Source organism: Abramis brama (genome assembly GCF_963993115.1).
Source record: "Abramis brama genome assembly, chromosome: 5".
Lineage (NCBI taxonomy): Eukaryota > Metazoa > Chordata > Actinopteri > Cypriniformes > Leuciscidae > Abramis > Abramis brama.
The window spans coordinates 6,612,783-6,626,003 of NC_139967.1; the positions used below are offsets into that span (position 1 = coordinate 6,612,783).

Genomic DNA, 13,221 nt, shown 5'->3' on the forward strand with positions numbered 1-13,221 from the left:
TTTTTAAAATCTTGTCATAAAATGACTCATCACAGATTCTGTCTCATCCTAGCAATTACAGTCATCTCTCACAGATAACTACAAAAAATTAATATAATACAATAAAGTCACATAAATTCGACGAAGCGTTTTAAAAGTACAAACTTTTATTTTGACAAATTATTGCTGTTCATGACAGGAAGTAGCGCAATCTTATATATTCGCCCGTTTACTCTCTGTGGTTTAACCATGATAACTCTATACAGGCTCCGATTTCTGTCAACATCTTTCGGATTTAATCACGCACACAAATGTATATCAGACGCACAACGTCTTAACATTGTCTTACAGTCGTGTTTTGCTCCAGAAAGAGCGACCAGCTCTTACAGTAAAGACGTTAAACACTGGAATGCAGTTAAAGGACACTTGAATCTGAAATCATTCAGCACTGTTACACTCAACAGACTCTGTTGGAACTGCGGATCTTCAGCTGCATTATTTTTCTGTTCCTCCTGTAATGCGATCCAACCTGCTGATGACAAGACTAATTATTTTGACATTTTGAATATGTGAGTTAACTTGTGATTTAGTTTATACATTTTTGTTATAGTAATGAATGCATCACTTATGGAGTCATTGTTGCTTATTCTCTGTCTTGGTTCTGAACTTCAAAAAAGTTGCTTTCTTTCTTTATTTTCATTCCTCAAAATCCATAACATATGTATATGATGTCGTTGATAATTAGTTACACTGATTCAGAACTGTACAGATACAGATTTTGGTTTCAGAGCTTTAGACTAGATTTCAAATGTCAGTGTATCTTAACTTCATTATAGTTCACATCCTGACATATATGTAACTGAACAAATTTGTCTTTTCTCAGTGAACAAACATTTTCTTTGGACACCCACAAACTTCAGAAAAGATACTTGGAGCTGCAAAGATCTCTCCATCCTGACAACTTCGGCCAGAAATCATTGGTAATGGACTATATTCTGGGCTTGACATTGACATGGCGTGTAACACAGTCACTCCTACTAGACACAGATACATGATACCAGCTGGGCTTTCTTTCTCTCTCTTTCTCATCTATCCGAGAGCGAGTTACACACAAACCTGCCTCCCCTCACTCACTCGTTTCATTTGCTCCGTATGAATATTGTCGGTTACAGGGCTTGAATTTTGGCGTGGGATTGCGCGTATTGCGCATAATTGTACTCATCTCCGCAGATTTTGTGCAGCACATAAAGCCGCCTCTCAGTACTAAAAGTAATTTTTCGCTTCTTATTGCGCTTAAACAGACAAATACACACAAAATAATGTCAAAATGCGGGTCTTGGCGAGTATGCCAAGTAAACACAGTCCGTTATATTTTAAGTGAATGTAAACAGTTGAGAAATAAAACGCATGTGTAACAGCATAATGGATCTGTGTGTCAGGTCTTAAAGTGACAGCAGCCTTATATACCTGCTGCCAAATTATGAGATAATATTAAAAATATATATATGTCAGTTTTTTCCCATTGTATCGATGTCAGAATTGTGGCCAGTGAAAATGCTGAGTGGCTAGTAACTTTATAGAAAAGATTATAGAAAAGATTAAACCTTTTAAGAGCGGTATTTCTTTTTTGTACTTTTTTTCCTATTGAATATTTCAAACAAAAACAAAAAATATTTATTCATACTATTTATTTATACTAATTTATACTATGTATTTATACACTGATGAGCCAAAACATTATGATCTCCTGCCTAATATGCTGTTGGTCCCTCTGCGTGCTGCCAAAACAGCGCCGACCCTCCGAGATCTGGGGTCTCATTTATAAAGCGTGCGTACGCACAAAAAGGGTCTGGAAACGTACGTACGCCAGTTCCCACGCAAAGGTTGTGATCTATAAAAAACAAACTTGACGGGAGAATGTGCGCACCTTTAAGCAAACTTTGAGCCGTGCGTACGCACATTCTGGAGACAAAGGGAATTGGCGACACCGATGGTGAGCTGGAGTTAAATGTCTTTTTGGTCACTTTTAGACAGAAAATCTAAAGAAAATTAAACATATACAGAAAGATAATACAAATATAATTTCACTCACCAAGCCTATCACTTGAAGCAAATATCCATCCCTTCTTAAATGTCCGCGCCAGCGAGCGCGTTGGGCCGTTTAGTGAAACTGACGCAAATAACAGTTTAAATAAATAAAATAATGATTTAAACTATGTTTTACGTCTGATATAAACATTTAGATTAAATATGCCATTCAAATGGAGTTAAACATGAAATCATCACTGAGAAGTTACAACATTTTTTATATTCAAATTCAATCAATATAGAAATATTTGTTGTGGATGCGATGTTTTTGAACACTTTTATGTGGCGTGCTGTGTTTTAATGTTTTAACCACAGAGATAATTGCTTATCATGATAATACCAAATAGTTTCGGGCAAATAATGCCCAAGGCCTATCTGTTTTCATTAAAAATATAAATCAATTAAAAATACAAGTTGGCCAGTGGAAAAGATTGAGAACAACTTTCTCTGAAATGTATTTTACACTATTTGATTTATGTATTCAAAAACAAGGCAAGGATAGGCAACTACTTGATTTTTATTAATGTAATGTGTCTTGTACCGATAAACGTTATCACGTGGATGAATAATCATATGCAAATGATATGCAGATGAGGATCTGCATAGTAAAACTAGGCGTTGTAAGCTCCATATATGGTTATTTCGGGGAGGAGACGCATGTGCGCACAATCTTCCGCTGACTGGGATTTATAAAGTGAATTCTGCGCAGGTTCTGGCGTACGAACGGTTTTATAAATCTGAATATTTTTTTGCGTACGCCATTTTTGGCTTTCGGGCGCACGTACACTTTTAGTAAGGTTCCTACGCACAGTTTTATAAATGAGGCCCCTGGACTCTACAAGACCTCTGAAGCCGTCCTGTGGTTTCTGGCACCAATATGTTTGCAGCAGATCCTTCAAGTCCTGTAGGTTTGAAAGTGAAGCAGCCGTGGATCAAACTTGTTGGTCCAGCAAAATTAGGGCAACACCTTGAACTCTTCCTCAAACCATTCCTGAACAATGTGTGCAGTGTGGCAGAGTGTGTTATCCTGCTGAAAGAGCCCACTTCCATCAGGGAACACCATTGTCACGAAGGGTGTACCTGGTCTGCAACTGGTCTGTTTAGGTAGGTGGCCTGTGTCACATTTCTATATGCATTGATGTTGTGATGCATCTTCCCGTTAAAATTATGTGTGACTTCTGCCACAGTAAACCTTCTGTTGGCTCAGACCAAACGGGATAGTCTTCGTTGCACTCGTGCATCGATGACCCCTGGCCGCCCAACACCCTGTCGCTGGTTTGTGGTTTGTCCCTCTTCGACCACTGTTGGTAAATTCTCACCACTGCGGACCAGGAGCAACACACAAGCCTTGATACTCTGACCCAGTCGCCTTCACATAACAATTTGGCCCCTGTCAAAGTCGCTCAGATCTTTATTCCTGCATCGGATAAACACACACACACACACACACACACACACACACACACACACACACACACACACATATATATATATATAAATTAATTTTTTTTTAAATTCCCATTGTTGTTAATGGTGATTCTCAATTATTTTTTATTTAAATTAGCAGAAATGAATGATAACCACAATGATGAACATGTGAGATTCACCTTCTAACCCTTTTCTTTAGAAACTTTACTATCACACTCTGTAACCAATGTCCAGGTCTATTTTGCTCAGATATAAGGTATTGTTCATATAAGGCAGCAGACAGTTTTTTAGTGATTGGTTCATGCTTTGCGTGTCCATTTGGGTCTCCTGACAGCAACAGCAAGCCGGATGTGGATTCTCCAGGCTTTGGCATCTCTTGACAGCTGAAAATGTTTCTCATCTGCAAGTCATTTCGTTTCTCACCTCGTATTTCACCTGACGAATCCCATCACAGCTCAGACCCTCAGCATCTGCCCACACAGCGAGATCCTTCAGGGAAAAAAACCCACACAATTATCAGCATTGCTGGGGTTTCGCTTTTTGACAATTCTCCTCATTCCCAAGAGGAAATCCTTACCACAAACAAAAGAACATGTCATGATATCTTAAAATGAATGTGACGACAGCACATAATTATATAACGCTTGGAAAAGTTAGAAAACTTGGGCTGAGTATCACAATATGAGTATAAGTAATTTTTATTGTACCACACTTCCTTTGTTACTCCATAAAATCACTATATTCTTGATCACAAAAGTTGCTTTATACTTTGGAGTTTTGTGTAATTTTTTTTGTAGCTCGTAAGAAGAATGGAATACGACAATTTTCGACAAATACGACATTTACAACATTTAATTCGGAATGACTTTGTGGTCTGATCCTATTTACAGAAAGAGCAGGAATATTCAGAAGAACAATCAGCACTGGTGAACAAAGCCTACAGAACGCTGCAGAAACCTCTGAGTCGGGCCGTCTACATGGTAATTATTTGTTTAGTAAATATTTGTTGTGTTTATGGCATCCGTAGGTCGTATACAAATATTTGGACACATAAGCTACACTTAAATTGAATATAATATGCACATTTTATAAGAGGAAATTTAAAGGAAATACCCAAGCATACTTTTCAAATAAAGTATTTCACAGAAAGATTTTTTTTCATTGATCAAACAATGCATATACTGTTCAATATGAATATATTGTGACACTTAAATATTTGTGAATCATTTATATATATATATATATAATATATTATCTATTTAATTTATGTATAATCTATATTTTTTTTGCACAAATGATAAGGAAAAGTGTGGTTGAGAGAAAAGCTCCTGCAGTGCAAATTACATTTCCTACTTGTATTTGATAGATTAGAATCAAATACAAAAACATTCAAAAAAATTTGGAATAGTTCACCCATAAGACTTTTATTCATCTTCGGAACACAAATGAATATATTTTTAAAGAAATCTGAGAGATTTCTGCCCCTCCATCGAATGTCGATTCACCCAAAACTCTTGACGGTTCAAAATGTTCATAAAGAGATCACAAAAGAAATCCATTTGAATCAAACCATTTAATCCAAGTCTTCTGAAAAGACATGATCAGTTTATATGATGAACAGCACTCAAATATGGTAAACAGAAGCTCAAGCATTAATGTGTGAGAACCAATGAGGTTCATTCTCACGTGTCACTTAGTAGGGGTGTAAAATCAATTAATCGCATCTAACATAAAAGTCTGTGTTTACATAATGTGTGTGTGTATATTTCTGTGTGTGCGCGTGTCTGTGTATATACACACACACACACACACACACACATATACACATATATACAATATATATTTATAAATATATGTGTGTGTATATACAGTATACACACACAAATATAATATATATATATATATATATATATATATATATATATATATATATATATATATATACAGTGCAATGCATAAGTGAATACACCCATGCTAAAGTTGACTAAAAAGAGGAATAAAAAAATCATATTTTGGAAATTGAACTTAATGCCTTAATTTAAAAAATTAGGAAAAATCCAACCTTTAAGGACACCAATTTTCTTTGTGAATGAATAATGTATCGTAAATAAATAAATGTTCTTCCTTAAAATACATGGTGCATAAGTGAGTACACCCCTATGTTAAATTCCCATAGGCAGGCAGATTTTTATTTTTAAGTATTTTTTTTAAAAAAATTTTAGGATACTATGCATCCTGATAAAGTTCCCTTGGCCTTTGGAATTAAAATAGCCCCATGGTGAAGGCTATGTGAAGGCTATGTGATGATGTGGGGCTATTTTAATTCCAAAGGCCAAGGGAACTTTATCAGGATGCATAGTATCCTAAAAAAAAATACTTAAAAATAAAAATCTGCCTGCCTCTATGGGAATTTAACATAGGGGTGTACTCACTTATGCACCATGTATTTTAAGGAAGAACATTTATTTATTTACGATACATTATTCATTCACAAAGAAAATTGGTGTCCTTAAAGGTTGGATTTTTCCAAATTTTTTTAATTAAGGCATTAAGTTCAATTTCCAAAATATGATTTTTTTATTCCTCTTTTTACTTTCACTTATGCATTGCACTGTATATACACACACATATATATATATTATGTAAACCAGACATTTATGTTAGATGCGATTAATCGCGATTAATCGTGATTTTACAGCCCTATCACGCAGTACATTTGAGTCTCCAAAGTTTTGTTCTCATGTGTCAAGCAAGTACGGTTGAGCTTCTGTTTACCATATTTGAGTGCTTTATAGCTGTATCCGAAATCACACACTTCCCTACTATATAGTAGGTGAAAAACAGTATGTGACAAAAGTAGTTTCACTGTACTCATAAAACAGCAGGCAAAAAGTACCCAGATGACCTACTTCTTCCATTGAGATTCTGAAGTATACAATATGTAAAGTGCATACGATGGACACTTTACTATCCCATGAGGCCACGGGAGAGGATATGTGAATGTACGGTGAATCACAGTAAAGTGACGTAACTGATGCAGGTAGGTCACATGATAATGACAGCATGACGGATGTAGTACATCCAGATTATATTCATTCTACGCACATTTTAGCGGTCGTGAAGTCATTACTTATTCAGAATAAGCACCTACTCAAGAGAGTATGCTATTTTAGATGCAGCCTATGTATGTTTGCTAATCAATGTTTAAATGTGTATCAAAGCCTAAATTAAATCTGTTCATTAAATAAAGCAATCATGTCTCTTCAGAAGACTTGGAATTAAACCGCATATGGATTCAATTTTATGAATGCCATTAGAATTTTGGGTGAATAGAGTTTCAATGGAGGGATTTCGAGATACATGAAAGTCTCACGGGGTTTGAACGACACGAGGGTGAGTGTCCCAACTAACCCAAATACATTTTGTGACCACTTATAAACAGTTGCCATTTTCTATATTTTTACACTTTGCCATGCACAGAAAAGTGAATTCAGTTTATCATGCTATCTGGAAAAACATGCGCCCTATGTATCTGGTAGTTTCTATGACTATTGAATCTTATATTGTGGTCTGTTATGACTGCTGCCAAGAGGCCGTAGTGCTGTTTGAGTAGCGCTCTACCCTCTGTAACCTGCATGTTCTGCTCCAGCTGGAGCTGCAAGGGGTTTTGCTGGAGGAGGGTACGGACGCCACCGCGGACCCCCAGTTTCTCATGGAGGTCATGGAGATTAACGAGAGCCTCGCAGAGACGCGGAGCCAAGACGAGGTCCATGCTATCGGGCGGTCGGTGCGAGGTGTGTAGGCCAGAAAGAAAAGCTCCAACCAGAAATGACTGTTGAAATGTTGCTCTGCACCCACTCATGTCACTCGCAACTTGTTTATGTGACCGTTTGCTGCCCTAGATTCATTCCATCAGGAAGTTCAAGGTTCTGTGGTTTTATATTTGTGATTTCACTGCTGTGGTTGTCTGACTTATTTGTGAAAGGGTGGTAGCACTTCTGCTGTTTTTATTCTGTGTTTTACTTCTTTTCACCAGAGAAACTGAAAGGCTTGATTGAACAGATGAATTCATCCCTAAACAAAGGTATTTTTCACTCTTTCTCTTCATGACCTCCCAAATTTGACAGAAATACAGTGCATGCGAGTGGAAAATAGCTGTTTTTGTGTTTGCCTCACGAGCCTCTTTTTCTCAGGGGATCTGCTGACCGCCAAAGGGCTTTTAGCCCAAATGAAGTACTTCACAAATATTGAGGAAAAGGTAAAAGACAGAATTACTGAGGTTTGCTGAGGGACACATCACATCTCAGTGAGAGATTTCACGCTTGAAGTTTTTATAGTAATATTTATTGTTATTAGTACAAATTGTTGGATTATTGTTGGTTACTGAATAAAGTACATTTATTTTAATCTTCTGTCAAAAACTTTTTTGTGTTAGCAACAATAATAACCCTGGTCCGTAGAACATATTTTAGTAGCCTACTTTGGGTAATCCCAACCCTATGACCGTTTACACCTGGTATTAAGATGCATTTTGGTCGATCGGATCACAAGTGACCGACGCTAAATACAGGTGTAAACGTGGTCTAAAACGCTTTGAGCTTGTCCACTTTCATCCACTTCCAGAGGTAGTCGAAAATGCATTCGTCCGGATTGCTTTCGTAGTGTAAACGCTCATGTGGTCGAATGTGTTCGAACAGCCACAAAAGACCGTCTACTCTCCGCCTACTGACCTAATGCGGAAACATAGGAAGAGCGCTAGCCAGACGGGATTTAAACTTTGTCGGCTGGAGGCCCAAGTCTTTTTTTGAAGACGAAAAACATACCCAGCACAATGTTCTCTCACCATTCCTGATTTCTAACACGCACTCACAGCGTTCGGCATGATCTTGCAGCCATCAGAGCAGAAATGAAAGCTGATGCTCTCTGTATGTTTTTCCGTCATCTCCTGGCATGTTCATATGTAAATTGCGCAAGCTTATTTTCCATTAGATCTAAAGATCTGAAAAAAACCATACATTTCCCTGCCCATAGCCCTTGAAAGTGGACGAAAGAGACAGATTAAAACACCAGGTGTAAACAGGAATGTGTCTCCCTCGTCTACTTGTGATCCTATCAACCAAAATGCACCTTAATACCAGGTGTAAACAGGGCCTAAGTGTGTGTAATAGTGATGGCGATGCTTGCATTACTTGCAAACATTCTCTTAGATGGCGTTCCATAAAGAAAGTGTAACTTTCCCCAGATAATACTTCTGCTTTCAGCGTCAAACTGCGATTGGCTGATGCCACTCTTATTTGGATCTGGTCTTTTGGGAGAAGCGAGGAAACAGGAAACCCACAAAATGATGAAACCACTACAGTTATAAAACAAAACTGTGCAAGACAACAATATTAATTAAGCTCAATCCCTGTTTGAATCTTTAATGCTACTTTCTAGACTTGCAATCTCTGCAGTGCGCTTTATGATAAATGCGTCTTATTTCTCTCTAATGTGGGCTGATTCATTAAATTGTAATCGGAGCTGGATTTGTGCTAGATGATGACATTACTCTGGACACAGTCTGATATCGGTCTCTTATTAGATAGCGCTTCGACAGAATTTCTTTATTGCGCCAGTTTGTACAGTCGCTTATGATGTGGAATGAATTAAATTACATCCTAACACACTTATCGATCCAGGATTTATGAATGTGTGTGTTTATGTGAAAGGCAGCATCAGGGAGGGAGAATCAAGGTGTGATTTCTAGAACTGAAGATGCCTCTTTTGAGCTGTAGGGGGAAGCATGTCACCTCACTATGGAGAATGTAGGTAGGCAGAAAAACTCACAAAGGGTGTAAATTGTGTTTCTGAAATGCTTGTTCTTAAGCATGCATATTTCTCTTGTGATGAAGAGTATCGCTTGAGTAGATTTTAATTTAGTGTATTCCAACACTTTGAATTAAATATGTATAGAATGCATGGTTTTTAGTTCCCTTAAGATGGAAAATCAGTTACAAATCTTCCATTTTGTGCTTTTTTTCCCCTTCACTGATCAATAATTGTACATTTCATTAGTTGTGCTCTCTAAGATACACACTGTCGTTCACACTTGGGTTTTATGGTATGGACATGAATGATACCTCAAATCATGTGGCTTGTTGAGAAATACATTTCTGAGTTTCTCAGTGATTGTACTTATAAACTTCACAAAATGGTAAAAACTTAAGAAGGGGCTGAACCCATTATTTTTTTTACAGAAAAACACTGTAGAAATGCAGCATTACCGAAAACCTTACAGAAAAGTCACCTTACACTGTAAATGGTTTAACATTGCATTATAGTATGTAGTTTTATGGAAAAATACTATCAAATGTATGATTTTTGCAAGTAAAAAACTAATGAATTACCATGTAATTTACAGCGAAAAACCATAAAGGAACATTCCCAGAAGTCCTTATGTGACACATCAGATATGTATGGAAGGCCATTTCCGCCACATAAGAAAAAAATACAAATAAAATCATGCTCTGGCAAGTCAAAATTTATGCCAGAAAGTCATAATTATGAGATAAAAATGCAAAATTATGAAATAAAATCAAAATCGACATCGACTTTTTATCTCATAATTTAAAATTATTTAAATATCATAAATTTGTCTAATATCATAATTTTGATTTAAGTCGTAATTTAGATTTTTTTAAAGTCATAATTTCTACTTAGTATGTCATAATTTTATCTTTTTTAATCTTGTCATAATAATGATTTACCAGAGCATGATTTATTTACTTATTATTTTTGTAAAGTAATGCACTTTAGGGTGTTTTGTGTTACATTTTCTGTTACATTTTCTTTGTTTCTGTTAATTTAATGTTTATTGCATTATTTTAGCATCATGAAAGTATCTGCCACGTTTTATGGCCTCTGATGAACAATGATTTATGTGGCTTTCTTATTATGGTGGTTGTCCAGACATTTTAAGGTAAAAAGTAGATTTTGGTAGATCATACCAAAAGTACATTATATTAACATTTGATCACTTAATAAAATATATGGTTATAAGTTTTAAAATATACAGGCACCAATATGCCATCTTGTAATACCTGAAGCATATATATATATATATTTTACAGTGAATTTCCATTTTTTTTTCCTGTCTTTTAAAGTCTAGAGACAAAGGCTCAGGAATAAGCTATTATGACATTAATATAGATGCCACCTAGCAACTAGTCAGAACTCCTTAGCAACTGCATAGAAATGCCTTGGCAACCACCAAAGTGACAGCATCATTTGCAAATGCAAGAACTAATCAATGTTTTTTGGTGTTAAAAGTGAAGGCCGTATAAACAAAGATCATAGTGACTTTGTGTTTTTTAAAGGTGGGGTATGTAATTCTCTTTTTTGGCCATTTTTTCAAAATCACTTAAAATCCTATTCCTAACCCACTTACAGCCACTGAGTTAGAAGCACTGAAATAAAAATTAAGCAATTTAATCATCTGTGGAACGGGCAGGACTCGAAAAACTCCAGCCAATCATTTCCAAGACCACCTAGAATCATTGGACAGTAAGTGCGTCAATCAAACGGTTGTACCCCCTCCCCCCCATCCATGTCCATGTTCTTTGAATGGGTGGAGTCAAAGGAAAGAAGGTAGGACCATTTGAGTTGTGTATTTTCAAAATCTGCCGGCCGTTTTGCAAATCACATACCCCACCTTTAAACCCAGATTGTCTAAGCTGGTACTGTAGAAATGATCATAATTTAAAGTGAAAGTCCAGCTGCATCATCAACTCACAGGCAAAAACAAGTACAGAAAATTCATTGGTGGTTAGAAAAACAGCTTAGACATGCCATTTTGCATTTAATCTTTAGTTTAAGCCCGTGTAACACCACTGGAGCATTTCCCTGTGGATGTCCCGCTGAAAACAGGACTTGACTCACTTGTTTATTAAGTCAAAAACCACAGTGTCACAATTCTAAGTCTTCCACGCAGGAGACGCTATTTCCTTAATACATGTGAATTAAACCACAGACAGAGAGAAAGAGAAGAGGGAGGAAATGTGGCAATCTGATTATTATTCATCCCGTAATCGGAAGGCATCTCCAGCCCTGACAAATTAATGGGAAAACATGATCGACCAGTTCTGAAGCCACTGCTGTCTTCACGTCGTCTTTGAAATTAGTTTGAAAAGAAAAAAGGTCTTGTGAAAAATGGATGGTGGGGAGGGAAGAGAAAAACAAGTTACTTTTATATTTTAAATGTTGTTAAAGGATTAGTTCACTTTCAAAAAATTTTTTGCTTATAATTTACTCACCCTGATGTCATCCAAGATATCCATGTCTTTCTTTCTTCAGTCGAAAAGAAATTAAGGTTTTTGAGGAAAACATTTCAGGATTTTTCTACACAGAATGGACTTCAATGGCAACCAACTATACCAATGTTCAAAGAAGGTTCAAATGTCCGTCTCAATGCAGCTTCAAAGTCTCTACACGATCCCAGTCGAGAGATAAGAGTCTTATCCAGTGAAACGATTGGCCATTTTCTAAATTATAAAAAAAAAATATATACTTTTTAACCACAAATACCCGTCTTGTACCATCTCTGAGATGCGCCACGTATCATGTCATCATGTTGGAAAGGTCACGAAAGAAATAAAAATAAAAACAAAGATGTCGGACGATTTTGAAGTTGGAGGAGAAACTGAGATGAAATTTTTTGCCCTTACCTACCTTTTTGAACCGGTATAGATAACGATAACGTGACGCGTGACCTTTCCAACGTGATGACGCAATGTGTGGCACATCTCAGAGATGGTACAGACATTGTTTTGACCAAGTAAAACAGCGCTGCGTTATACCCCACAATTTTCATTTATCAGTAATTCAGCCTTTGTGGCTATAGTTCATTAGAATGAAATAAAATAATGTGAATTTAAGTGATCAAACATAACTGTAACAAATTTCAAGTTCAGGGACGAAGGAGGCAGACGTTAAACAACTGAATCGTAACTTTAATCATCAAATATGCATAAACACGGATGACTGCGGCATATCAGCATAATGAAAACCAAAAATGTCCCGAGCTCTCGGCCCTGCCCTGCTTCATAACAGTAACATAAATAAAACTTTAAAGGTCCCAAATTGTCAAAACTGAATTTACCTGGCTTTTTTCATGATAACAGAGGTCTAGGGGCTTTGAAGTTTCAAAACAGTCAATCCACAGACAAATGCACACAGCCTGTATAAAGTAGCTGAGCCTTTTCACGAGCCGTTGTGACTTCCGAATAAACGTGATGTCAGAACTACTCAGTCACCGCCTTCAGTCACCACCCCCACCAATGGTGGGTCACTCAGAAAACAACAGGCCAATCAGAAGAGAGGCTCATGAATATTAAGTAGACAGGCCAAAATCGACCTGTTCTTGGCAGAGCTCCTGAGAAAGGAGCTGTAAAATTATATTGAGATGGTTTTTGGTACTTGTACCACAAATATATATTCTTAAGGACATCAAAACCCAAAATAAAACTTCTGAAAGGTGTACAATATGGGACCTTTAATACATTAGCTCATCCGTGAATATGAAGTCCCGTCGAATTGCTTTCCATCAGATGTGGAGGTGAAGACTACAACTCCCATGATTCCACGCTCATTCATGGTGTCATTAAGCTACGCCTTTGTTATTGTTTTGAAAAAGCGACCTCGGCGAAACTGACATACACTGATGGCAATTTTTTTTTCTGTTCATATCTA

General features: G+C 36.8%; 1 protein-coding gene across 1 annotated transcript; it reads left to right on the forward strand.

Annotated features, from left to right (window-relative positions):
• The first annotated feature begins 170 nt into the window (after positions 1–170).
• hscb (HscB mitochondrial iron-sulfur cluster cochaperone) lies at positions 171–7,902 on the forward strand. The gene is made up of 6 exons (XM_084113796.1): positions 171–548; positions 863–959; positions 4,386–4,475; positions 7,145–7,289; positions 7,532–7,579; positions 7,689–7,902. Exons 1-6 carry the CDS (start codon positions 172–174, stop codon positions 7,781–7,783), a joined length of 852 nt encoding a protein of 283 aa, XP_083969922.1. The 5' UTR covers position 171; the 3' UTR covers positions 7,784–7,902.
• Positions 7,903–13,221: the final 5,319 nt, after the last annotated feature.